Below are 27,686 nucleotides of genomic sequence, written 5' to 3' on the forward strand. Positions count from 1 at the left end.
AAACAAAAAACATAGGACCCCCTCCTCAGAATCAATGGAGGGACTTGACTCTGAGGTTCCAAACCTGGGAGAGTAGTGCCTCTATCAGAATAAACAAATAATTTGTTGTTGTGAGTTTCACCCATGTCCAACTCTTCATGACACCATTTGGGGTTTTCTTGGCAAAGATATTGCCTTTTTCCTTTTCTAGCTCATTTGAAGATGAGTAAACTGAGGCAAACATATGAAGTGACTTTCCCAGAGTCACAAAGCTAGTAAATGACGTCTAAGACCTAGTTTGAATTCAGTTCTTCTTGACTCCAGGCCCAATACTTTGTCCACTGCACTACTTAACTGCCCATCCAAAGAAATAAATATAGCCTGACACCTACCTAGGGGTTGAAGGAATGGAAGGACTTCAAAGATAAGAGATATTCCAGTTATGATGGATGATGTGAGCAAGGGTAGTGATGGGAGAGAACAGGAGATAGAGAATTGTTCCCAGGATCACAAGGAGCCATCGGAAACAAATATGGTGGCCAGATTCAGATGATGGGAAGCCTTGTGGGCCAGGATCTATTTCTACTTTATTCATTGGGCGACAGGAAGTCTCTAAATCTTTTTGAGTAAGAAGGCTGACATGATCTGATTACTGTGGCAGCCATGTCAATGGTGGGTCAGGGAGATGAAAGACTGGAAAACCAGTTAAGAAGTTATTAAAATAAGCCAGGGAAGAAGCTATGAGGACCTGAACTAAGAGGTTTGCAGTGGGAGTGGATAAGATGGATGGAATGCGAGAGATATTAAAATAGAATCCATAAGCTTTTATAGATGTGAGGAGAAAGAGAGAGAAAAGATAAACATGACAGTGAAATTCTGAGAGTGGGTGAGGGTGAGAATAACAGAAATAACAAAGCTAGGAGGAGGAGCAAGTTTTGAGGGCAAGATGAGTTATGTCATTGCTCCTGAGAATACTCAAGTAGAGTCAGTTGGAGACAAAGACCTAGCTAATGTTTCTAAGGGTCATTCTTCCTGGTTAGAATGCCCTCTGGCCTCGTCACATTACCATGATGGCCTTATTAGCAAACATAGTTTAAGTTTTTTACATATATATCTTTTTCCCCCCTTTCTTTGGTCTCTTTGGATTAGAAACCAACCTAGCAATAGTTTTGCTGGGCAAACCTTTTTTTTTTTACAGTTTAAAGGCTTTTTAGGCATTCATTCCAAATTTCTTTCCAAATTGGCTTAGACCACTTCATGAGTCCCCAGTTATACCAATTGGGATTTCTCTTAATCCTATCACCTGCTATGGATGCGTCCTCAAGGACAAATAATGAAAAGAGAAACAACATGAAGCCACTCACTGTACTTGTCCACCTCCCAGGAAGTTTGTGTTCTGTGAGGCTCTTTGCTGAATGATCTCTGGAGAATCCCAATTCCGGATCTCTCTTCCCTTGAGGCAGAGAGGAATTGGAATGTGCTCCCTGGTAAATCACAGAAGTGCTTTGGAAGTAAAGATTGGGAGAGCAGTGCCATAGTACCATGCCAAGTCCCCTCCCACACCCCACTTCAACCCATGTTCCCACTCTTTGAGAGAGGTTCTATCTTCACTCAGGATCTCTTTGCTGCCCAGGATAAGGGCCCTTTGTTGTATATATCTCTATGATATAAATCAGGGTAGAATATATTTTTAAAAACATGAATATAGTCCGTATATTTGAAGGGATGCATGTTAAAGATTTATCTATTCCCAAATGAAAAACAAAGAGGAATTTCTGTCCATTAAAACTGAAGTCAGGAAGACTCAATTTCTTGAGTTCAAATGTTCCCTCAGACACTTACTAGTTATGTGACCTTGGGCAAGTCACTCAATATGGCTTGCCTCAGTTTCCTCATCTGTAAAATGAACTGGAAAAGGAAACGGCAAAATACTCCAGTATCCTTGCCAAGAAAACCCCAAATGGGGTCATGAAGAGCCAGACACACCTGAAATCACTGAACAGCAACAATAACAAAACTTTGAAAAAACCAGGGCCTACAGTCTAAAGCAGGGGTTCTTAACCTTTTGGGGTGTCATGAACCCCTTTGGCAGTCCATTCAAAGCTACGGACCCCTTCTTCGAATGATGATTTTTAGAGTACGTGAAATAATAGAGGGTTACAGAGGAAGCTAATTATATTCAAATAAAGATGTAATACTTTTCCCTATCTAAGTTCACACACACCTAAAAATCTATCCTTGGGGATCTGTGGACCCCAGCTTAAGAATTGGTGATCTAAAGGAATAATAAACAGTCCTAAGGCTCTATATGAAAAAAGAAAAAGATTTTTAAATTTCCTTGGATAGAGATGAATGTGAATTCTGATTGGAGGCTTATTTTTATTCTCTGTAGCAAGTTCAATGCAACAAAACTTCCTTTAACAGCAAAAATAATCTTCCTAGTGATCTGGCCAAGCTCCCTATTGCCTTGGGGGGGGGGGGGGATGCAGATTCTCTAGCCTGATGCTTAAAGTCTTAAGCAAGGGCTCCAACTTACCTGTCAAACCACAGTTTGTTTTGTTCTTCTACCCAATATATTCCAAATAAGCCAGACTACCAGCTGTTCTCTTGCTACTCTGCTTTCATAGAGGGCATTCCCCATGCTTGGAACGCATTTGTGCTTCATCTCTGCCTGCTGGAATCCTCTCTTCTTCCAGGTCTCCCCTCAGGCAACTCTCCCTCTGTGAAGCCTTCCCTGGTTCCCCCCAAGATGAGAGTGTTTTCTCCTACCTCAATTTTTTCCAGAGCACTTTGTATCTCTCCTTTGGCCCTATTCCATTCTGCTTTATATCATATTTATTTGTGTATGTGTTGAATCCCTGCCAAATCCTCCCCAGTAGACAAATTAAACCTCTTGAGTGAGGGTCGGGCCTCACTGCTTTTTTCTTTGTAGCCCCAGTGCCCAATACAGTGCCTTTCATATAGTTGGTGCCTAATAAATGTCTGAGTTGAATGCTGAAAGACATATTTTTCTAAAACCAATTGGTCAAATTAAAAAAACAAACCTACGTGTCACTGCCCTAACATCAGAGAATTTTACTATCTGTTCTTCTATGCATCAAATATTCCTGGGCTTTTTCTATACGCATGGCACTGTCTTGGGCCCTGGGAAAAGAAATACAGAGAATTGGAAAAGGCATGGATGGCCCTTCCCTCAGTCAAGTTATCGCTTTAAGATGGAGATCAGTAATGCCAACACAGATTTTTCTTTCAAGGAGATTCAAAAGACCTAAATGCAGAAAACAAGTGAAAACGACAACTTAGAATTAAGTCATAGTATTTTAACTCAAACTCTTACACACACACACACACACACACGCACACGCACACGCACAGCCTTCAGTAGACATCCAAATTTGGGTACGGGAAGGGGCTAGGGTTGTTGGCTTGCCATCTTGTCTTGTTTATAGATGAGCTGTGAGTTGGAGAGAAGGAGAAGAGTCTAGGAGAAATGAGGGAGGAGGAAAACAAGTGGGAGGGCAGGAACAAGCTGGGAGAAGCAAGGGAGTGGGGGGAGCCCCAGAGTGTCCAACATGTGAGCGGTGGAAAAGTTGATGGATGCTTCTTGCGCTTTACCTCCTTCCTCCCTTTCTTTCCTTCCATCCTTTCTTCCTTTCTTTCTTCCCTCTCTCCCTTTCCCTCTTCTTTCCTCTCCTCTCATTTCTTCTTCCTCCTCTTCTCTCCTCTCCTTATGAGCAGGCAGAGTCCTCCAGTGCCATAAATCCTGCACACTCTCGTTGCTATCCTCAAATTTCTATTCAAATGAAAGAAGAGAAAAATGAAGCTTGCATGGGCCCTCCAATCAAAACAAGGCTGGTAGGTATAGCTATGTAGAAGCCCATCAGCCTTGAGAGTGTCCTGCAAAGGTGGCCACTGGAAGGATAGGAACACTCGTGGTTCTTGATACAAAAGCCATACCTTAGGAGTCACAGCTAATATTCACTACAAAAATGAAAGAAGAGTTTGTTTTTAAGTTATCAATAATCTTGGGCAATTATTGAAAGCACATTTCCAAGAGAGAACCCCATGCCCCACTCTACCCCCTACCCAATTCTCATCAGAGAGAGGGGCAGTGCTCCTCTCTGCTTTATAAACACTTCCTTGTATTTCGAATATATCCATCTATCTCATGCTGTCGATCTAACAAAGTATGATGGTGGGTTGAGGATCACAACAGTTGCCTTGCTTTTCACAGAATTAGTGGCCTTAGGGAAGCCCATAGGACTGTTGGGCATGGGTCACAGCCTGGCATCAGCAGCCTTTGGGAGTCCTTTCCCTCCTACCTGCATCAAGTCTGTTGCAGGGATGTTCTGGCTGACGTGAGTTTAGATGGCAAAAGGCAAAGGCAAGGTCAGGCTGACCTTTTTGGTGCAAAGAGGATTTGGAAAGAGGGGACAACCAGGGAGGCTCTATTAAATGAGGCCATCTTGGAACTCCTTCAAAAAAATGGGTGTTATAATCCCTGGGTTAACACCAGAACTAGTCCACTTCCCTAGAAATCTCATGATTTTTAGACCTGGCCCATCCATAATGTCTGGGTCTACCCCAATCCTGATTGACCCCTTAGAATAATGCTATAGGCTATAAAATAAAAAGGCTATAAAAACCATTCCAACATTCTTGAATATAGACTAGAAAAAATCAAGAAACTATAGTTTCAATGCCCTAACTGTGGTTTTACCCTCCAATCCACCCCCATGGCCCATGATTTACCTACAGACAGTTCATTCCAGAGCATACAGGGAATTTCAGTGTCCCCCCAGGGAACTGTGGGGACCACCGGGCCCCTGAACACTGCATTCAGTAAGGGGCAAAAGCCAATAGTAGCTTTTTCCTCATTATCTATCCCAACTCTTGAGCGAACTTTTTCAACAACATAGAAAACTTTGTCTTGCCACTGGGACCCAGCATGCCTGGTAATCCCTGTGACAATGAAGAAAACCCTGATGAAGGGTATTGTCTTTGGTGAGACCGGCCATCAGCTCCCTAACAGGTAAGCATAAATATAAAACAAGGTATCGTTATCATGATTGCACAATAGTCTAATTGCATGGATGAAGCCACCTCTTCACCTTTGTTCTTTGAGTATTTAATTATATTTATGTTTTGAAGTTTGACTTTTATGGTTTGGTTTTTTCACTATCATGGACCAATTCAGTTTTACATTCTCAAACATATTGCTATGGATTAAAATACTTGATTTCGCCTTTAGTTTTGTGCTATGAAAATAACATTCTTCTCTTTATCTTTTTTTTTTAAGATAAAGACATTCCCTGCTGATACATCTAATCCATTTCTTGATCCTTTCACAACAGCACCACAGCTAATTGTAAGTAGAAACTGGAACAGAAAATGTGTTTATCACCAAAACAGAACGCTTCTCTTCTATCCCAAAAATAGAATTTCAGAAAATGATGGCAAATGTCAGTTAAACACCATCCAAATGCAGAAAGAGTGCTTGACTTTTCAGAAAACCTGCATTTCAGTTTGGTTTTCAGTTGTCTCATTTGTATCCTACTCTCCCTGAGACCCCATTGGGGGTTTTCTTGGCAAGGTTACTGGTGTGGTTTGCCATTTCCTTCTCCAGATCATTTTACAGATGAGGAAACTGAAGCAAACAAAGTTAAGTGACTTGCCCAGGGTCACATAACTAGGAAATGTCTGAAGCCAGTTTTGAACTCAAGAAATTGAGTTTTCCTGATTCCAAGCCCAGCATGCTATCCACTGAGCAGCCTAGCTGTCTCCTGACTCCTGTATTATGGGGTTAAAGATGTAAACAAAATGTAGTAACACCCTGCCCTCACAGCACTTACAATCAGCTAAAAGAAAGAACTCTAATTATAACATATAGCAGAATTTACGGATGCATTAAGAGAAGTATAAATAAAATGATACAGGACTTCAAAAGATAGGGAAGAGGTTACTTCTATCTGGGATGTAAGGGAAGGCTTTATCAACAAGGTGACCTTGTACTCTTTGGGGCTAGTGAGAACAAGAACCTGCTCTAAGCTTGTTGAGCCCATCAGAAGAAAGGGATGAAAAGTTGATTCACAGGCAAATCATTCCTTAGACTAATGTCTTGCGATCTGAAACTGTACTTTACTGTTCTCAAACCCTACTGTCATCCTCCAGAAGATGGAGTAAACGGGGACAAAGTGGGGCAGTTAGTTGTGTAGTCAAGAAGACATCTTCTTGAGGGCAAATCTGAATTCAGACCCTGGCTGTAGCAAGTCACTTAATTCTGTTCATCCCAGTTTCTTCATCTCTCAAATGAGCTGGAGAAGGAAATGGCTAAGTGTTCTAGTATCTCTGCTGAGAAAACCCCAAAGGGGGTCATGAAGAATCTGGCACAATTGAAATGACAGAACTTTCTTGTTCTGAGACCCTACTTTAAGCTACCAGTAGAGGAGTAAATGGAGGCAAAACACCAACAGTTGCTCTGGCTGACCTCCAGTTAAAATTGGATGTTGAAAGCCCAGGAGAAAGGCTGTGGCCAGATAAATATAGCCAAGAGCAAGAAAGGTGATATTTGAAGACAGAGAATAGTTCATGGCCAAACAAGGGACAGAGAAGATCACAGAAGACAAAGTGGACAATTAGTATTACACTAAGTATTAAAGGTTTTGTAGAAACAAAATATCAACAGGTAACTCAGAGAAAACCCCACAGCAAAGTTCTCACATCTGAGACAAATAAGAAACTGATTCAAGTTTATAAAAACAAGATTTCCCAATAGACAAGTGGTCAAAAGATATGAGAAGGAATGGAAAAAATCCAAGCGATCAACAAATATGAAAAAAACGCTCCAAGTCACTAATAATTAGAGAAATGAAAATTAAAGCAAATCTGAGTTTTTATTTCATATTCACCATATTGAATGTGATGACAACAACAACAAAAAAGAAATCATAGTTAATAGAGATGTTACAGGAATACAAGCACAATAATGCACTCTTAATAGAGCTCTCTGAGTTGGACTCGACATTCTAAAAACAATTTGTATTATGGCCCAAAAGTCATTAAACTGTGCATATTCCATTTGTCGTAGCAATACTACCACTAGACCTATATGCCTCCAGAGAAATCAAATACATACATATGGAGTGAAATGATCAAAACAATATATATAGTAACAGTGATGCTATAATAGTCATGGGAGTGGATGAACTTGCCAAGGATAATAGAGGAAAGGACCAAGAACATAACCCTGGAGAATGAGAATATTTCTTTATTTGTTTATTTTGCCCTTCCCATCCAATTTTATTTTATTTTTAAACTCATTCTATTATGTTCAATTCAATTGCAAAAGCTTCTATCTATAAATGCTTTTTCAAACCACCCAATTAATGATATCATTCTTAAGGCTTAAACGTACCATTTTTCCATATGAAAAAAAATATTTTGACTACAATGAGTCCCTTATAATTGGTCTTTCATGTTACCATTTTATGTTTCTTCTTATTCTGTATATCAGATTTACCATTTAGTCATGGCCTTTTCTTCAAGAATATTAGAGGGGCAGCTAGGTAGCTCAATAGATGGAGAGCCAGACCTAGAGAGATGAGAGGTCCTGGGTTCAAATGTGGCCTCAGACACTTCCCAGCTGTGTGACCCTGGGCAAGTCACTTAAGTCCCATTGCCTAGCCCTTAGCACCACTCTTCTGCCTTAGAACCAATACACAGTTTTGATTCTAAGATGGAAGGTAAGGGTTTTAAAAAAAAGAATATTAAAAAATCTTTTATTGCTCTAAATGACCATTTCTTTTATTATATGATGATACTCAGCTTTGCTGGGCATGTTGGAATGAGAATATTTAAGAGGTGTATTAAGGGAGAAGAACCATCGTGAAAGAAAATAAGAAACTAGGGAAGTAAGAGTCTGAACAGGAGAGTACAATGTCAAAGAAGCCGAAGGAAGGCAGAATTTCAAGAAGGAGCAGGCGACTAACAGAATCCCAACCAACAGAGTGGCCAAGGAAGATGAAAACTGAAAACGAGGCCATTAAATCTGGTGATGAGGAGAGCCTTAGAGAACTTTGAAAGAACAATTTCAGGATATAGCAAGGTCAGGTTTGAAATAGGGGCATTTGGGGGAAGAGAAGGTTTTAAGGAAGGGATCACACAATTGTATAAAACAGTTTTATTAACAAAAAGGGCAAGGGAATGATGGGATGAGGAACCAATTTCCTATTACCCACCCAGATATTCACTTACTAAGATTTCTAATCTGAAATCAAAAGGGTTAATTAAATTGGAGAGGGAATTGGTAAGGGAAAGCCAATCCAGAGTCCTAAGGGATTCTCACAACAAGAGTCCTCCTTTGATCCAGAGAAAGATGTCAGCACCTCCAGAATAAATCCAGTTTCTCTTTGTAGTGTGAAAAGCAGGAAGCAGGCTTTTCCTTGGTCCACCCAAGGAATACAAAACCAGCTACCCTCTCAGTATCTTGAGAGCAGAAAGCAGGACACAGCTTTCATCTCCATAGGAGTCCAGTACCAACTGTTAGCTGCTTTTTCAGTTCCTGTCTCTCTGCCCAGTCCCACTCCTTGGTGTACCAAATGGAATTTTGGTCTTGCATCTTCTTCTTGCATTTTGCAAACTCCTTTCTACAGGTTGTAAAACAAATGGGTGATGAAGAGGCAGTCTGACCCAACACTATTTTAAGATGTTTAGAAATAAATGATAGACTCAGAACAGCATATATAGGACTTAGAGCTGGAAGATATTGAAGAGGTCTTCTAATCTGACTCCTTCACTTTTCAGATTATTAGGGTTAGTTAGTTAGTGGTAGTCTCTCAGTGATCAAGAATGACAATTGTCTTTGTGCAGTTTCATCTATGGTGTACCCTCATGTGGCTTTGAAGTCCAAAGGCTGAGGCGCACAGTTTGTGGCACATGGGGCATGGGACGCCAGTTGTTACGGGAGGTGCGGTTGTGGCAGCATTCACGCGCAGCAACAAGATGTCGACGTTGCTCATCTTCAAAGGTGGTGGCGGCATGGTTAATGTGGGTTCACCAGCTGCTTCTATCAGAGGCAGCGAGTTCTAGTTGCTTTGGTGTCATGCCGCCCACTTCAAGTTGGACGTTAGCTGATCCTTGAATCTTTTCTTTGGTCGGCCTTGTTTCCTGAGTCCAGCTGACCGTTCACCATAGAATACCTGTCTTGGTATTCGCTGTGGGTCCATGTGGATGACGTATCCAGACCATCGTAGCTGGGCTTTGAGGACCAGGACTTCGATGCTGGTGGAGTTGAATCCGTTGAGGACTTCCTGGTTGGTGATTCGGTCCTGCCATCGGATCCTCATGATTGATCAGAGTGGAATTGCTCCAGCTGCTTCATGTGCTTCCGGTACAGTGTCCATGTCTCACACCGTACAGGAGCGAGCTGAGGACCACTGCATTGTACACTTTGAGCTTCGTCACAGTGCTTACACCGCTGTGTTGGAGGACTTTGCAGCGCAGCCGCCCGAGTGCCTGGCTGGCCTTTTGGATCCTGACATTGACCTCGTGGCGATGGTGCTGCCCAGGTACTTGAAGGTGTTGACGTTAGAAAGCTGCGTGCCATCGATTGTAATGCACGGCTGGTTCATTGGCCTCCCTGGTGCAGGTTGGAACAGCACCTCTGTTTTGCTGAGGCTGATAGTCAGGCCAAACAGTTTTGTTGCGGTGGAGAACCTGTCCACAATGGTTTGAAGATGATTTTCTTGGTGGGCCATGAGAGCACAGTCATCTGCGAAGAGAGCTTCCAGGATGAGTCTCTCTGTTGTCTTTGTTTTTGCAGTCAGGTGGCGAAGGTCAAATAGTGAGACATCCAGTCGGTATTTGGTGTAGACGCCCAGGTCTAGATCCATCACAGCATGTCGTAATACTTGGGTGAAAAATAGGTTGAATAGTATCGGAGCGAGGACACAGCCTTGTTTCACGCCATTGGAGATGTTGAAGCGATTGGAAGTCTCTCCACCAGATAGGACTTCCTCTGTCATGTTGGCATGAAAGAGCTGGATCAGTTTGATGAATTTTGCTGGGCAACCGAGCTTGCTGAGGATCACCCACAATGCGTCCCTGTTCACTGCAAACGCCTTTGTCAGGTCTATGAAGACAATGTAGAGACTCGGGTTCTGCTCAAGGCATTTTTCCTGCATTTGCCTCACCATGAAGACCATGTCGATGGTGCTGCGATCTGATCGGAAGCCACATTGTGATTCAGGCAGGTTCTGCTCTGAAACAGATGACAGGAGTCTGTTGAGTATAACACGGGCGAGGATCTTTCTGGCAGTGGAGAGTAGTGAGATGCCTCTGTAGTTGTCACAGGCTGCTCATGAGCCTTTGTTCTTGTATAGGGCTACGGTGGAGGCATCTCTGAGTTCTGGGGGCATGTCTTCCTCTTCCCATATGCTGGTCAGCACTATATGGAATGCCTGAAGCGCCTTTCCATTTAAGGCCTTGCACACCTCGGTTGGGATCCCATCTTTACCGGGTGCCTTGCCTGCACTCATTTGTTGAATGGCTTTTTGGACTTCCTCTATTGAAGGAGGGACATCAAGTTGTTCAGTGGTGCAGTTTTGGGGGATCTGGTCAAGGGCGCTTTGGTCGACTGAAGAGGGTCGGTGGAGAAGCTGACTGAAGAGTTCTTTCCACCTGTTGCTGATGCCTTGTTTATCTTTTATGAGAGTGTCACCGTCAGAGGATAGCAAGGGAGTGGTGGTGGGTTTTAATGGCCCATAGACAGTCTTGAGGGCACTGAAAATTTGTTTGTAATTTTTTGTATCAGCAAAGCGCTGGATTTCTTCTGCCTTTTTTTCCCACCATCGGTCTTGCATCTTCCTGATCTCACGCTGAGCCGTGGCTTGGAGAGACTTGAATCTGTCCTTTTTAGGAGCAGATTATTATGGTGATACAGAGATAACTGACACGTCTATTGTAGCAAATGTGGCACAGCTGGGTATGTCCTGTGCTAGTGTTCCAAGTGGTAATCTACTTTAATGGTGGAATCTATCTTCAGGCAGCTAGGTGGCACTGTGGATAGAAAGCACTAGAGTCAGGAAGATTCATCTTCCTAAATTCAAATCTGGCCTCAGGCACTAACTGTGTCAACCTGAGCAAGTCACTTAACCCTGTTTGCCTCAGTTTCCTCATAGGTAAAATGAGCTGGAGAAGGAATTGGCCATCTGCTCCAGTATCTTTATGAAGAAAACCTCAAATGGAGTCATGAAGAGTCAGGCATAACTTGAAGCGACTCAAAAATAACACCCTGCTTTTAGTAAGCCCATAGAAAAGCAGTTAATCGGTTAACCAGTGAACAGTGACTCTCTCTGTAGATGACCTGCTATCCAAATCCTTAAACTCAGGAACTCTACAACTTGGGGTTCCCTACAAGACAACTCCCCAAACTGATGTTACCTCCATAAGAATATATTCTGGGATCATGCTGCTTATCTTTCTTCTCCTGTAGGAGTTTGGGGTTCAAAAACAATGACTTTAAACTCCCCCCTATGATCATGTGAAAGCACCTGGCTACCATTGCCATATGCTTCTGCAACCAAGAGGGTAGGTGGGTTGAAGAAGGGAAAAATACCTCCAATGATCTGTTGCATGGATTTGGACTCATGGAAGCTAGGTTTGAATTTTGACTCTACTACTTACTTAGCTGTATCCAGTTGGACAAGTCACTTGCTTTTTTCTGGACCTCAGTTTTCCTATATATAAAAAGAGGGGAATATACTAGATAATCTCTAATGTCCATCCAAGCCTGGGATCCTGTAGTCAAAATGTATTTACATGAGAAAATATTGTTATCCCAAGTTCTTATGGAGAAGCTCACAAGGTGAAAATGGGAAGCAAAAGCTTAATTTCCTCTTTTTTTCTCTTTTATCCTTAGGCAGACTTTGGAGAAAGCAAATTACAGTGTAAGGCTGGGCAGTCCTCCCCACTGACTCCAAAAGCCACTATGAGGCCTTTGGCAGAAACAGTCTCAACAGTGCAAACAATATTTGCCCGAAAGCCCATTTCTCTGCCAGACAGGTATTTCAATCAATCAATAAAGCTTTATTAAACACCAACAATATGCTCTATGCCAGGCACTGAGCTGAGCTCTGGATATACACGGTTACATAACGTGTAACTCTCTTACACTTACTGGAATGAATCAAGATAGATATTATAAGAAAACCAGATTTCTGAAGTTGAATTGAATTGTTTGAATGTCTCAAACTTAAATGATTTCTTTAAATGTTGGTGTGTGCAATTTGATTCACTGCTCCAAGAAAAGTCAAGTTTCTCTTCTGTTTTAGCTGAGATGCCAAAGAAGATTGCTCAATGCAGCCAGTTTGGCTTTTTAAATACAAAGTAAATTGTTATGTATGTGTACACAAACACACACACACACACACACACAAATATACACACATTCACATTTATATATAAGTATACATATTAAAAACAACAGTTTAAAAGTTGATTAAGCTAAGCTCAATAACTTATGACAAAGAATGCTATCCACCTGCAGAGAAAGAACTATGGGAGTAGAAATCCAGAAGAAAACATGAGTTTTTTTTCATTTGTTTATTTGGGTATATAATTTGGGATTTTGGTTTTAAAAAATTATTCTGTTATAAAAGTGAATAATATGGAAATAGGTCTTGAATGACAACACATGTATGACCCAGTGGAATTGCTTGCCAGTTCCTGGAGTGGGGAGGGAAAGAACATGAATCATGTAAACATGGGGAAAAATTTTTTAAATTAAATTTTAAAAACTAGGCTCCACAAAAAAAGGAATAATAATAATGATTCAAACAAGAACTAAAGAAATATAATCCTCAGTACCAAACAAGGGCTTCTTAGGTTCGGTTTTGTTGTGTTTTTTTCAATTGTCAAGTTGCTCAAGTCCCAGGTGACTCTGGAAGCCTTCATGAAGCTGGTGTTGAGCTGCTCTACACTTTGCTAACCTGTTCCTTGGATAGCGGGCATGGCTGGTCCCTGGGCCCTTACTTAGAGTTTTCCTGGCTTGGTAGGTCATACCAGAACTTTTGCTCCATTGACCTCCTCTTTGAGATTTCTGTATTGCTTCCACATTGTCATGAACACTGGAGAGGACTTTTGCATCATTAAAACAATTGAACAAACAAAATTCAATGATTTTCATCATTTAGGAATTAACTTAGACATAAAACTATATGGACAGAAATACAAGTGTAAATAACTGGAGGGAAATTTGCTACTCATGGTTTAATCAGATCAATATAATAAGAATGATTATTTTAGGGGGCAGCTGGGTGACTCAGTGGATTGAGAGTCAGGCCCAGAGATGGGAGGTCGTGGGTTCAAATTTGACCTCAGATACTTCCTAGCTGGGAGACCCTGGGCAAGTCACTTGACCCCCATTGCCTAGCCCCTACTGCTCTTCTGCCTTAGAATCAATACCCATAATCAAATGTAATGTACTTCTCTACTAGCAGCAATGCAATGATCCAGAACTATTTGGAGGGACTTATGAGAAAGAACACTATCCACATCCTGAGAAAGAACTGTGGGAACAGAAAGACAGAAGAAAAACATTTGCTTGATCACATGGTCACTGGGGACATGATTGGGGATGTAGACTCTGAGCAATCACCCTAGTGCATATATCAATAATATGGAAATAGGTCTTGATCAATGACACATGTTAAACCCATTGTGTGCCAGCTATGGGAGGGGGTTGAGATGAGGGGAGGGAAAGAACATGAATCTTGTAACCATGGAAAAATATTCTAAATTAATTAATTAAATAAAGTTTTCAACAACAACAACAACAACGACAAAAAGAACCAATACCCAGTATTGATTCTAAGATAGAAGGTAAGGGTTTAAAAAAAAGAATAATTATTTTAATATAAGTACACTAGTGAGTTTATTTATGGAACTAGATAAAATGATAGTGAAATTTGTATAGAAAAATAGATAAGTTAATTGGAGAGAAAAAAGTGAATGAGGGTGCGCTTCCCATTTCATACTTTAACAATATAAAATTATAAAAATTTTCATCAAAATATCTGATTCTTGGGAGCAGCTGGGTGGCAGAGGGAATAGAAAGACTTGGAGATGGGATGTCCTGGGTTCAAATCTAGTTGTGTGACCCTGAGCAAATCAATTGACTTCAGTTGCCCAGCCCTTACCATTCTTCTTTCTTGGAATGGATGCTTGCATCCATTCTAGCATAAGGTAAGGATTTACAAAGCAAAATCTGATATTTAACAAAAATAAACAGAAACAAAACAAAACACATTAAAACAGACCCCAGAGCTAGAAGAGGTAGAGAGCATAAAGGTCATCAGGTCCAATCCCTTCATTTTTCAAATCAGGAAACAGAGATGCAAAGAGGTTAATTGATTTTCCCTGAGTCACACAGCTATAGGCAGCTAAGTAAAATAGCAGATACAATGATGTCCTTGGAGTCAGGAAGACCTGCATTTAAATCCTCCCTTAGACACTTATTAGTGAAGGGCAAGTCACTTAACTTCTCTGGATCTCAGTTTCCTCACCTTTAAAATGGACATAATAATAGCATTTACTTCTTGTTATTCGGATCAAATGGAATAACACACATAAAGTGTTTTGTGAATCTTCAAACACTAAAAATGCTAGCTATTATTATTATGAGTCTCAGAGGCAAGATTTGAACCTATGTCTTCCTGACTCCAAGTTTAACACTCTTCCCTGCCCTCATACCACCCTGCCACTGGCCCAGAATAAGCATCCCCAAGGTAGAACAAATACACATAAAAGATTAGTGTTTAACAAACCAATAATAATAACTGCTGAAATGATTTGATAGTAAGTAGTCAAAATTAAATTTAGATTCTCGTCCCATGTAACAAATTAAATTGCAGTTGGAACAAAGTTAAAAATAAGAAAGCGTGTTATTATAAAGCCGTAATAAAGAAAGATAACATTGTTTTCTCAACTGCAGAGGGCAGGAACATTTTCAAGTGTTAAGTAAATCCCTTCCTCCTCCTGGTGTGGAGGGGACGTCAGGTTCTCAAAACCTAGGTCAGTGGAATGCAAGCTCTGACAGGTTCTAACCTGTTGGAAAGACTTGGAGTACAGTCCCAGCCAATAGACTGTGTTTGCTTTCTGAGGATCAGCCTAACTGCAGAGAAAGGATCATCATCATAGCCTGGGCACTTGGTGATGCATTCTTTCGTCATGACAACCCCGGAAACAAAGAAAGTAACAAATAAAATGACCCTTGCTCCTGTCTCCTTCCTGTTTCTGCAGAGAAATGGAAAAGGGTATAGAGAGTCCCAAAGGATCAATTTTCATAGATATTAACTTAGGTATTGGGCGACAAAGTGGTACAGATATAGAGTGTGGGGACAGAAGTCAGGAAGACTCATTTATATGGGTTCAAATCCAGCCTCAGACACTTATTCATTGTGTGACCCTGGGCAAGTCAATTTTTAAATTTTTATTTCCCAATTACACATGATAACAATTTTCAGCATATATTTTTTTGAACTTTGTAAGATGCAAATTTTCTCTCTCCCCCTTCCCGGAGATGGTAAGCAATTTGATCTGGGTTATCATATAAAACATACTTCCACAATGGTCATTTTAAAAAAGAAAATATTCATATAAAGGTAAACTATAACTAACTATATAATATAACGATCTATTAATTTATTATTAATTGACAATAATGAATATAAACAACTATGTAAAACTATATAAGTAAACTAAAAAATAGAAACACAAATAAACTAAAGGGGAAAATAGGATACTTTGATCTGAATTCTGCCTCCAATAGTTCTTTCTTTAGAGGTAGATAACATTCTTTGTCAAAAGTCCCTCAGAATTGTCCTGGATCAATGTATTGCTGTTGGTAGCAACATCTATCTCATTTGATCGTTCCACAATATTGCCATTACAATGTACAATGTTCTCCTGGTTCTGCTTATTTCACTCTATGTAAGTTCATATAAGCCTTTCAAGCTTTTTCTGAAGTCAACCTGCTAATCATTTCTTATACTGTAATAGTATTCCATCACCATCCTATGCCACAATTTGTTCAGCCATTCCCCGTGGCAAGCCACTTAACCCTATTTGCCTCAGTTTCCCCCTCTATAAAATATGTTGGAAAAGGAAATAGCAAATAGAAGTTTTTTGGCAAATGATCTGGCAAGACACAGTAATCCCTAAAGTAATCCTGCTCTTTGATAAAATAATCCCATTCCTAGAAATATTCACCATATATGTCATCAAAAAGGAGGAAACAACTTCATATAGCGATCATTCACAATTATAAAGAATTGGAAATAATCTAGCAGTTGATGACTATTTAAGAACTTTCATATATGAATATATAAATTGACATCTCAATGTAATAGAATTTATAATTTCATTAACAATAAATATAAGGAATGCGAAGAAATCTGGAAGGATTTGTGTGAAGTAATAAGATAAGAAACAGAACCAGGAAAATAATTTATTTCTAACAGTGACATAAAAAGAAAAATGTAAATAAAAATAAAATGTGAGCAAAGAGAGGAAAGACTAGAGAGAGAGCAATCTTCAAGCTTTTATAGGAATATGACACACACAAACTAATAAAATATTCCTTCTAAATAAAATAAGAGAATTGGACAATATCATCTCTAAGATCCCTTCCCATGCTGACATTCTAAGATCTTATGCTTCTCAGCATTGAGCGACAGCTTTGCAAAGTGCCAAAAATGTTCAAGTGAGTTCCTTAGTCCTCTGAAATCCTTCATCTTACTAAAGTTTTCTGTCCATCCTTTCCCATCCTCACCAAAAAGCCCACATTATTCATCTGCCCTTCTAATCTATAATGTTGATATAGGGAAATCTACCCTGGTGACTACTAGGCTTTTTTTCTTGCTGTGATTGGAACATAGAGAACAGGCAGGGATTTAATCTGTACACAGAAGATGCTACTTGTTTGTCGTTGTTAATGTTTTCCTAGATTTGGAGAGAGGAGCACTTTCTAATGAGTTCCTAAACCTCTAATAGAATATTTCAGATAGCCTTCAGTTTAGAAGGACAAAGAGTCCTTCAACAAGAAAATGTACCAAGAAAGGAAGGATGATAAAGAGCATGTGATGGGAAAGGACCATTTAGAATATTTTTTCCCTCATAATTGATTTGACTCCATTTATTGACTACCTACTACTTGTTCATAGATCATAGGCTTTTAGAATTAGAGCAGGAAAGAATATAAGAGGTAATCCAACTCATCTCCCACCTCTTACAAATGTGGAGGTTGAGGTGCCTAGAAATAAAGTGATTTGCCCATGGTCACCCATAGTAAAAAACAGAATTGTACTTCAATTTCTGTTCTCTAATTTGTACTCTAATTTCTGTACTCTTTTTCTGTACTCTGTACTCTAATTTCAAATTCTATATTCTTGGGGGCAGCTGGGTAGCTCAGTGGATTGAGAACCAGGCCTAGAGATGGGAGGTCCTAGGTTCAAATCTGGCCTTAGACACGTCCCAGCTGTGTGACCCTGGGTAAGTCACTTGGTCCCCATTGTCTAGCCGTTACCACTCTTCTGCCTTGGAGCCAATACACAGTATTGACTCTCATATGGAAGGTACGGGTTTAAAAAAAAATTCTATACTCTTTCCCTTGTGCCTTGAATTCTTATAAATGTTTCTGAGACTTTCAAAGATTAAATCTTTTGAAGCACCAGTTGTTTCCCCAAGTAGGAATAATTTCCTAAATTTCTAAATTTCCTAAATAATTGCTAAATTTCCTAAATAATTGCTAAATTTCCTAAATAATTGCTAAATTTCCTAAATAATTGCTAAATTTCCTAAATAATTGCTAAATTTCCTAAATAATTGCTAAATTTCCCTGGGTTTGGAGTCAAAGGTTCTGAGTTCCCATCCCAGATATGCCATATACTTGTGATCTTGTACAAATTACTTTGCTCCCTGGACCTTCCTGAGTTTCTTCTTTCATAAAATAAGAGAGTAAAATAAAATGATCTCTAAGTTTCCTTCCTGCTTTAGATTCTGTGATCCTATGTACCTTTCCCTTGGAATTGATGCCCTAGGGTCTGAACTATTTATAAGCCTATGTCCTAAGTGTATACATTTTCACTGTGTCTGTGTAATTCTCCACTATATTTTTCACTCTTTCACAGTGCTGAGACACTACGGCAGGAACTAGAGAGAGAAAAAATGATGAAAAGACTGTTGATGACCGAACTCTGAGATTCATTCGCTCTTTGTCCAATGGAGAATGGAGTGGTGCCTTCTTGTCGATCTACATTCTTCAGCTTTTGTGTGCATCCAGCATAATGCCCCATTACAGTGTTGTGCGTTGAACTCTGCTGAATTCTCCACCATTGGCTGAAATTAATCTTTTCTTTGGCTTGTCTTTGAAAGAGTCTCTACTCCTGTGTTGCTGAGGACTACATATTGCATTCATTTTTTTCTTCTGAGAATTTGGATTTTCTACTGCAAAATACAGCTGTGACTAGATTTGGTAAGTCTAGGGAAAGGAAGTTGAAAAAGAGGGAAAATTACTGATTTCTTTTCAGAAATCCTTCTGTACATATGTGAATAGCTGCCCAAAGTAATGTTGTGCAGAATCCTTTGATATCGACATAGAGAAATCTGATTTTGTATAACTGAAAATTTGCCCAGAGCTACTGCCGTTTGTTAAAGAATCATTTTTAATGAGAAAAACTATTCCTACATCTTGAGCCCTGGTTTTTTTTTTCATTTCTGCACACACAAAATAAATGGACCTTGTAAAGTGCTTCACATCAATCATTATCTAGACATGTATACATGAAATAAAAAGAAGATATGTACACATAGCATGCCTGAAAACACTTCATTTTCAAAGTTTATCTCATATCTTAAGTGGAAACAAACCAAGAAGAATAAATTGTTTGGCAGAGATAGACATTTAGTCATTGCACCCCAAATGTAGAGTCACATTTAAGAGACCCTATAATTTAAAGATAACGCATTATTGGAAAAGATTGCTTGAATTTTCTATAAAGGAAAATTATTTCTAAAACACTTTGTGTTGTGGCAGAATCTTGGACCAATGCAACTTTCTCTTAAGGACTATTATAGGATTTAGAGATCATCTGATGGTCCTCCTACCCTTATTTTTTTCGATTAAGTAACTGAGACCCAGAAAAGTTAAGTGACTTCATGTCAGCAAGGTCACATAGCTAATAACCAGCAAGGCTGGGATTTGAACCCCTGTCTTCTGTCTCTAAATCTTTCCACTGAGCTACACTGCCCTTTAATTTTAGGTACTGTATGTTTATGTCACATATAATATGCTCTCTCTTTTTTTTTTCCAATTCTTAAAGCAAAATGGTGCCAATTTGATACTAATGATACATATGCAGTCACACCTCATTTATCAGGAAGCTATGGGAAATGAATCAATACTGCATTAGTGACTATTCCAGATAAATGAAGCTTAATTAACCCTTTAAGTGAGGAAATGTTCAAATTTTAATACTTTTTTATGGAATTCTTTCTAAAGCGTATTAAATCCTTCTCTGCCTTAGGTAACAGAGAAAACTGAACATAATTCAATCTTTTTTTAGTGACTTAATGACTCCGGGTCATCATTAAAAACATCAGTTATCGTACTGTGATGTACTAAAGTGATGGATGTCCTCAGGGACTTTTTGATGTGTGCAAAGCTGAGTTTTGCCTTTCCCTGAATTCCCAAAGACTTCTATGCTCTTCAAATGGATTGTTCAGCTGTCTCTTGACTCATTAATTTCATTAAGGAATGTTGAGATGCTGAGAGTTTTTTGCCTATTCCTGAACAGGAATACCATGCTATGCTGCTCCAGACAGCTGTAGGTGCTATATAGTATGTGATATACAAAATGTGCTCTTTTATAATGTGGGGAGGCGTGTCTCTGTTGGGCACTAGCTGTAAGTATAACTTTGGCTTCGTGGTTGCCTCAGTTCTCCATCCTCAATTATTTCTACTGTTAATGGGTCTGCTTCCGCTATACCTTTCCCCGCTTCAGATCAACTGTCCAAAGTTTCCGTTGCTCACCACTGGGCTCTGTCATTAAAATCTTCTAGGTAGAACTGAAGTGTGTCAGGGAAAAACAGATAAACGAATATTGTGTGTAAACTTGCAAGAATTAGAGTCTGATGTGCTCTGTTCCTCAGAAAGGAGCAAGTGGAGTCAAGTGCCTGGGTTTTGTGACAGATGTTTTCATTGCACTCTGAGGTTTCTTTTCTTCGTCTATTTCCCACTTATTTCTGGGTTAAAAGCTATTCCAAAAGGGTGTGTTTGCTAGAAGTCTGACCACCAGATAAGTGGGGTGCTGCTGTATATCTAACCAGTCTAGAAGACTGTCAATAGACAGTGAAAGTATTGGGATTCCATCTGCCACAGAGGTAGCTCTGGTTATGTAAATATATCTGATTTTTAGCACTTTTTTGGATTTTCCCATTGCAATTGAAGAAACAAGATTATTTATCTCTACGATATTTAGTAACGAGTACTAAATGAACATTTTTGGGGAATTTTTTCATTGTTGTTGTTTACTCTAGTAACTTCTTAATTTCATGGAATCACAGGATCTCAGAGTTGGAAGGGAACTCAGAGATCATCTTGTACCAACTTGTAACTGAACAGGAATTTCTTCTACAACCTCATTGACAAGTGGTCATCTAGACTCTGCTTGAAGAATTCCAATAATGAGGAATTCACTGCTCACAAAACAGCTCATTCTACTTTTGGACAACTCTGGTTACTCTGGTTAGGAAATTGTTCTTTATAACGAGTTGAACAAGTTTAATCCTTCTTCCATCTGACACATCAGTTTTTGAGACACTTTAATGACAGCTATCCTGACCCCAACAAGTCTTCTCTTCAGCTTAATTATACTCAGTTTCTTCAACTGATTTTCATGTGGCATGATTTCCAGTCCACTCAGCATCAATATAATTGAAAACAAAGCACTGAAAAAAAAAGTTAAGCCTAGGCACCATTGCAAAGAAGAAATGCTTGCTATTGAATAAAAAATTGCACAACATGAACTTTATATTAAAAAAAAAAAACCTTGGCCAGCTTTCTGGTCAACCTGTCCTAAAACATTCAATGTTACCTTCACTGCTTGATCAGATTAATCCCAGCATTCCCTGTTCCCATAATGACATAGCATGTTTTATATGTCATTTTGGTACCTACTTTGCTTCATCTCTGAGACTTTAAAAAATTACAATTTTTCTTAAGAAATTGAAAAAATGAACACTGCCAGTTCAAAACTGTTCTCAACAATATAATCAAGCAAGGTCTGACCACACCTGATGAAAATAGCCATCATCAAAGTGGCAACCTTGATATGTGAGAGTCTGTGATATAACATTATTTTAAAGAACGAGTTTTGGGATTTCCAGTCAAGATTATAAAGCTTCTCATATACCCTACCCAAAAAAGTAAAACAGAAATCCAAACAGGAAGAAAAATGACTTTAAAATAACCTAAGAAAATAAAAATCAACCAAAACTTACAATGAACGAAGTAAACAGAAGTGCCAAAAGAATAAAAATGATATTTGATGAAGAAAGAATGCAAATGGAAAAAGAAACCATCCACACATGGTAGTGAGAGGTAGGTATCAAATGGAGAAATGATGTATTTCAAGAAATTAAGGAAGAATTAACACTGATAAGAATATCACAAAGCCAAATCAAAGAAGAATTGAAGAAAGTAAGATCAGATAAACTTAAGCTAAAATTAAAACCTGCTTTAAAAATAAAAGGTAGAGAATAAGTTTTTTAAATGACAAATATGGAGATTTGTGTTCATTAGTTTTCTCTTAATGGTACAGATTACAAACCTTTTTCTGTTCAGTTCTAATCTATGTTCTCCCATAATTCCTCCACAGAGAATCCATCCAATGTGCTAATGACCTGTATAGGACTTATTCTGTTTCATAGATATCAGCGCAGCATCAAATCTGTCCATCTCTCCATCCCTGATACTTGCTATATGGCTATGCTGCATCATAGCATAGAAACATAATGCAAACTAATTGTATGCACCATCCATCCTTCCATAGTCTTTTGAGTTACATGCAACTTTGATTCCTTTGAGACTGTAGTATTCCAAAAGTCACAACATCATAATATCACTGGGGAATATTTGTGTTTTTAAAAAATGGGGTTTTGTGTTTGGAAGTAGCTTAGCATCATGAAAAATACTTTCTTCTCCCAACAGTCTAGATCCAACTCATTGTCTATCCATAGTGCCTATTTCAGATATACATACTAGTGGGCTAAATTCAATGGACTGGTCATCTAACTGCATGTCATAATTTGGACAAATGTAATTTTTCTTCCAATAGTCTTTATGGATTTTTATGCTTTATTTTAAATGATTGTTGATCTAAGCAAGAAGGTGCTATAATGTTCTTGGGATTGATGAAACCACAAAGATTCTATGACTCTTTACATATTAACATGAAATGAGACATAAAGCAAAAAGAAATATACTAAAGCTGTTCATAATTATATTGAAGGACATCCATAGTCTAAATGGAAAGGGAATTCTTATAGTTTGGAAACATCCTTTAGGTGCTACTATTTATAGATGATATTGTGCCACATGTAATAAACGATCTTGAGAAATTTCTAGAAAACATTCAAGAACAGACTTTACTACAGTGGAAAATAAAATTGTATGCAGTAAAGAGAAACTGAAAACAGATACTGAATTATCCAAATTATTAAGAAAATAATATGAAAATAAACTTGGAGGATATTGCACAGCAATCTTGCGATCAATGATATTCAAGAACTTTTTTTTTAATCTGAACATCATATTTTAGTAAGTTAGAGATCTCATGGACATGAAATAGTGTCTAATTCAACATTCCCAGGGTATAAATAAAAGAGCTGAGGCCCAGAGAGGCTAAGTAGCTTACCCAAGGTCACACAGGTAGTAATTAGCAAAGCAAGTTTTAAAACTCAGTTTCTCTGATTCCAATTGCCAATATTCACACACATATACACACACACGCACACACACATGCATACACACACACCTTACTGTACTATCTGATCAAAGAAAATTTTCCACAACTGTCAAAAATCAGATGGAAGAATACAAATTTCAAGGATCTATAGAACCCCAATTTGGAAGAATACAATATTTAATATACCTAGACACATTATAGCTAAACTCCAATGGTATGGTTTTGGAGGAAGGAAGAGTTGAAGGGGAATTCCAAGCTTCCAGAGAAAGTGCAGAAATCTCTTACCAAAGAACAATAACCAATATCAGAACAGAATTTTCAAGAGTGACAAGAAAGTATTAGAAAATTCAAATAAGATACACAACAAAAATAAAGATGTCTATGAATTATAGAATATTTAGAGAATTATGACCTCAACAAAATTCAAAATGCTTTGTGAAGGCCAGAGATGAGTATATGGGGGGAAAGAGAGAATTTTGAAAGAATAAGGAAGTCTTCAAATAACATACAAGCCTAGAAACTAAAATAATAAATAATTAAAAGAAGTACTGCTTCTCAAATCAAGATCAATCAATTGCTAATCAAATGCAAGAACCCTCAAAACATCATATTGACTGACTTCCTAAATGTTGACCAATTCAGGAAAATAGAAAAAAGGAAATAACTTCAAGGGGAAACAAGGAAGAAGACAGGGTAATACCAAAGCAAGGTATCACTGATAAAATGGAAGTCCAAGTTAAAGAAAAGTATACAATCATTAAGATAGGACAAAAACTTTCATTTTGAGTAGAGTTGTTAAATTTTGAGTTAATAGACAAAATATGAATGAGAACATATATTCTCTTTGAATTAATGAAAAAGATAAAACCTGACAATTACACCATAACACTTAATGTAAATGAACAAAATCCTTCCATAAGAAAAGAGGAAGTCCTTGAATGGTTAAAAAAAAATTCAAATGAAAACACATTTAATCCAGAAATATTTAGGTGATTCAAAATAAAAGAAAAAATGTGGTTCCAAATTTGCCATGTACCACTAGATAATGAAAAACGGGAGGAGACATGGTTGAATTTGGATCAAAAGGCATTAAAGAAGAAGAACAACATTGTATAATGCTAAAAAGTTCCATTTTAAAATGAAAATATTTACATTTTATATATGTATATACCTAATCATTCTGTAGTAAAATTGGAAAAGCAAAATGTTACAGTCTTACAAGAATGAGATTATGTCAGTAATGGTGGGAAATTTTTACTACACCTCCCCATGGGACATTTTAATGCATCATGAACAGGCCTATAAACATTTTGGAATTGTAATATGGAAACGTGTAATGAGTCATAAGCTATTTCAATCTGACTATTCTGTTTCTAGGATTTTATCCTAAAAAAATATCATTAAAAGGGGCAGCGGGGGGGGGGGGGCAGAGAAGGACCAACATGTATAAAAATATTTCTAGCTGCCCCATTGTTAATGACAGTGAATTGGAAACAAGCTATGTGTGTAGTGATTGGAAAAGGACAGAATTTCTTATGGGGTATGGCTATAATGGAATCACAGGTTGCCATTAAAAACTGAATATGAGACGTGGAAAAATACCAACTAGTGGGAGGTGCTCAGCAGAGCCCTTGGACAACTTAATTAAAAAGAAAGATCACAACATCAACAGTAGTGAAACGTCAGATGAACGTGGAAAGGAACACAGAGCACAAGTATTTCTGTTTTCTTGTTTGTTGATTTCTTTGTATCTCTGTTGTTAAAATGCTGTGGGTTTTATGTAAAGTTTTACTTCCTTTGTGTGTTTATTTGATTATTTGTTTGTGTTGATGGTTATTAAGTTTTTAATTAAAAAAAGAACTCACTTTGAAGAGAAAAAAAAGAAACTGTATTTTCAGAAACTGAAAGATTAAAAATATGAGTCACTAACATTGCTGCTTCTGAATGTCATCTTGCTTTCTTTCATTCTGCCCATGTGCTGCCACTGTTGGGGGAAATCGCTTCAAAGGACAGACAGCTGGTCATTTTCAATCTAATTATGAGGAAGGCATAGAGAAAACTGGTTTTAGAATGCTTTGGTGGGGCAGTAAATTCTGACTAACATACAGGAGACTATTAAAACACAGCATCTGGTTGACTTGAGATCTAGTAAAACCAATTTGGTTATGTTAAGTAATTTATTCATAAACCACCTGGTGGCATTGGTCAGTCGCCACTCCCTGAGCCAGAGAATTTGAGCATGCTCAGAGAGCCTTTCCATGAGCAAAAGTTCCCTTCCATCACAGAGGAATGGTTTGGGGTGTTGTGAGACTCAAAGGAGATCATGGACCTCAAATACTTTGCACACCTCAAAGCAATAGTTACGATCATTTGCTTGCAGTCACCATGCCACCAAGATGGGGATAACGTCCTTCCCCAAGCCTCCTACTGCATTCTTGCTGAGTTCAAACATTGTTTATAAAGCAATAATATAGAGTATGCTGGTAAATGTTTAACAATCTGCCTTTTGAGGAAGGGACAAAATGCACACACACATTTTTAAACATTTTCAACTTTAAAGAATTTAATGTCTATTTGATTTTAATAACCAATTTCCACATCAGTTTTCCAAGGTTATATGATTCAGGCTGTCTCGTGCCCTTCTTCCCTACTCTCTCCTGGAGTAATTCAATCTGGGTTATACATGTATTATCATGCAAAACATACGCACACTTTTAAGTTTAATCTGCTTTATTAACACCTTAAATCTAGACAACCAACAAAACAACAAATCAAGTTCTGATTCTTGTAGCAATGGATGATTTCTGAGATGTAAATTCTCACATGGACATTTTAATAATTGGCTCTTCGAAGCCTGTTAGAGCTGGCTCCAGCGCACCCCTGGGTACAGTGATAATTGGTGTCCCCTCTGAGCTTACTCATTCCAATTTCATTTATACATAGATTTTACGAGAATTACCTTGGTCAACCACCACCCTCCTTCCATTTCCCTAATCATCCAAACACCTGTCCAGATCCTGTTTGAACAAATAGTCTCCTTAGAATTTGCTCCCTCCCTATCTTATCTCTAAATCTAAGTACTAAGTAAAAGAAAACAGCAGTCCGTGTTTATGGGGGCCAATATTTTTAATCACATGGTTAAAACTTACGAGCAAAAAGCATGCATTTAGAGCAAAGTCTAAAACTGCCCAAACCCAGAGGAAAACAGGGAGTCTAAAGTGAATCGAGAAGCCATAATTTATCTTGCTTTCCCCCTGGAGAGAGGGAGAAAGGGTCACTGTCTCAACCTGCAGGATCAACACTACAGGTTTCACCCAGGACATAGTTTGTGCTTGATCTGTCCTCAGTATGGCAGCTGGACCTCCATCGTACATAATCCATGGTCCAACACACTTGCCTGGTCCTTGTGAAAGCTCTTCTCACTTCCTCTCCTTCTCCTACTCACAAGCTTTCTTACCTAAGGGGAAGGGGAGGTGGAGCGGAATTTGGGGATCTGAGAACTTCCTTGGTCATCTATGTTTCATGAAGTGCCACCAATTCAGAACATCACAATATGGATTCATTTCAAAGAATTTTGAAGACTAGTCATCTAAACAATGTCCCAGCTAATATTTCTTCCCTGATGCCAACTACTCTTCAGTCAAGGATGCTGTCTGAAGGGAGGATTGAGACCTTCACTCATTGTTTCTATCCCCTTCCCACTGAACCATTTATCAATCTGGTTTAAACTTAATCTTCTTTCATTTCTTCTACCTACCTTTATAGTAGACATGCCATTGGCAGTAACTAAAAAGCAGGGAGCCAAATGCAAGTAAGGAAGACCTCGAATTCTCAAATAGCAAATAAAGTTAACACATAACAAATAAGAGTTAACCACAGCTTTGGCTTTTCTTTTTCATCTTTTAATGGATGGTGATGACGATGACGATGATGATGATGATGATGGTGATGGTGATGGTGATGGTGATGGTGATGATGCTGATGGTGATGCTGATGCTGATGCTGATGCTGATGCTGATGCTGATGATGGTGATGATGATGGTGATGGTGATGATGGTGATGGAGGAGGAGGAGGAGGAGAAAGAAAAGGAGGATGACAATAACATAATACCACTGAAATGCTGCATGCTGGTTCTCATTCCATTCAAGTTGTACCTTTAAGCCAACAGGTAGAAGACATGTAGTTTGATATCAATAATAATGAAGTACTCATGGCATACTCATTTGTTGTTGTTCAGGCATTTCAGCCATATGTGACTCTTTGGGACCCTATCTGAGGTTTTCTTGGCAAAGATACGAGAGTGACTTGCTATTTCCTTCTACTGCTCATTTTGTAGATGAAGAAACTGAGGCAAACAGGGTTAAATGACTTGCCCAGGGTCACACAGTTAGTAAGTGTCTGAAGCTGGATTTGAACTTCAGGTCTTCCTGATTCCAGGCCCTGTACTCTATCCACCTGGCTGCCTCCAACATATTCATCTACATCAGCATAAATTGGTTTAATGCTGGATTTAGAGCCAGGAATGCTGACTCTGATATTTATTCATTGGATCTGTTAAGATTAAAATTTTATGGTGATTGTATCTTAATTTGTAATTATTTAATAACAATTCAATTTAATGATAATTCAGTTTAATGATCAATTTAATAAATACATAATATTAATACTACAAATAATGATAATTA

The 27,686-nt window shown here is 38.5% G+C and overlaps 1 protein-coding gene across 1 annotated transcript in view; it reads left to right on the top strand.

Annotated features, from left to right (window-relative positions):
* The window catches only part of EPB41L4B (erythrocyte membrane protein band 4.1 like 4B), a 267,526-nt gene extending 242,595 nt beyond the window's left edge, over window positions 1-24,931 (top strand). Inside the window, exons 23-26 of the mRNA XM_016423826.2 lie at window positions 3,718-3,834; window positions 5,279-5,347; window positions 11,897-12,039; window positions 18,165-24,931. Of these exons, the coding sequence (XP_016279312.1) occupies window positions 3,718-3,834; window positions 5,279-5,347; window positions 11,897-12,039; window positions 18,165-18,234 (399 nt within the window). The 3' untranslated portion in view covers window positions 18,235-24,931. The remainder of the gene's footprint in view (window positions 1-3,717; window positions 3,835-5,278; window positions 5,348-11,896; window positions 12,040-18,164) is intronic.
* Window positions 24,932-27,686: the final 2,755 nt, after the last annotated feature.

The sequence above is a fragment of the Monodelphis domestica genome, chromosome 7 (assembly GCF_027887165.1).
Source record: "Monodelphis domestica isolate mMonDom1 chromosome 7, mMonDom1.pri, whole genome shotgun sequence".
Taxonomy (NCBI): domain Eukaryota; kingdom Metazoa; phylum Chordata; class Mammalia; order Didelphimorphia; family Didelphidae; genus Monodelphis; species Monodelphis domestica.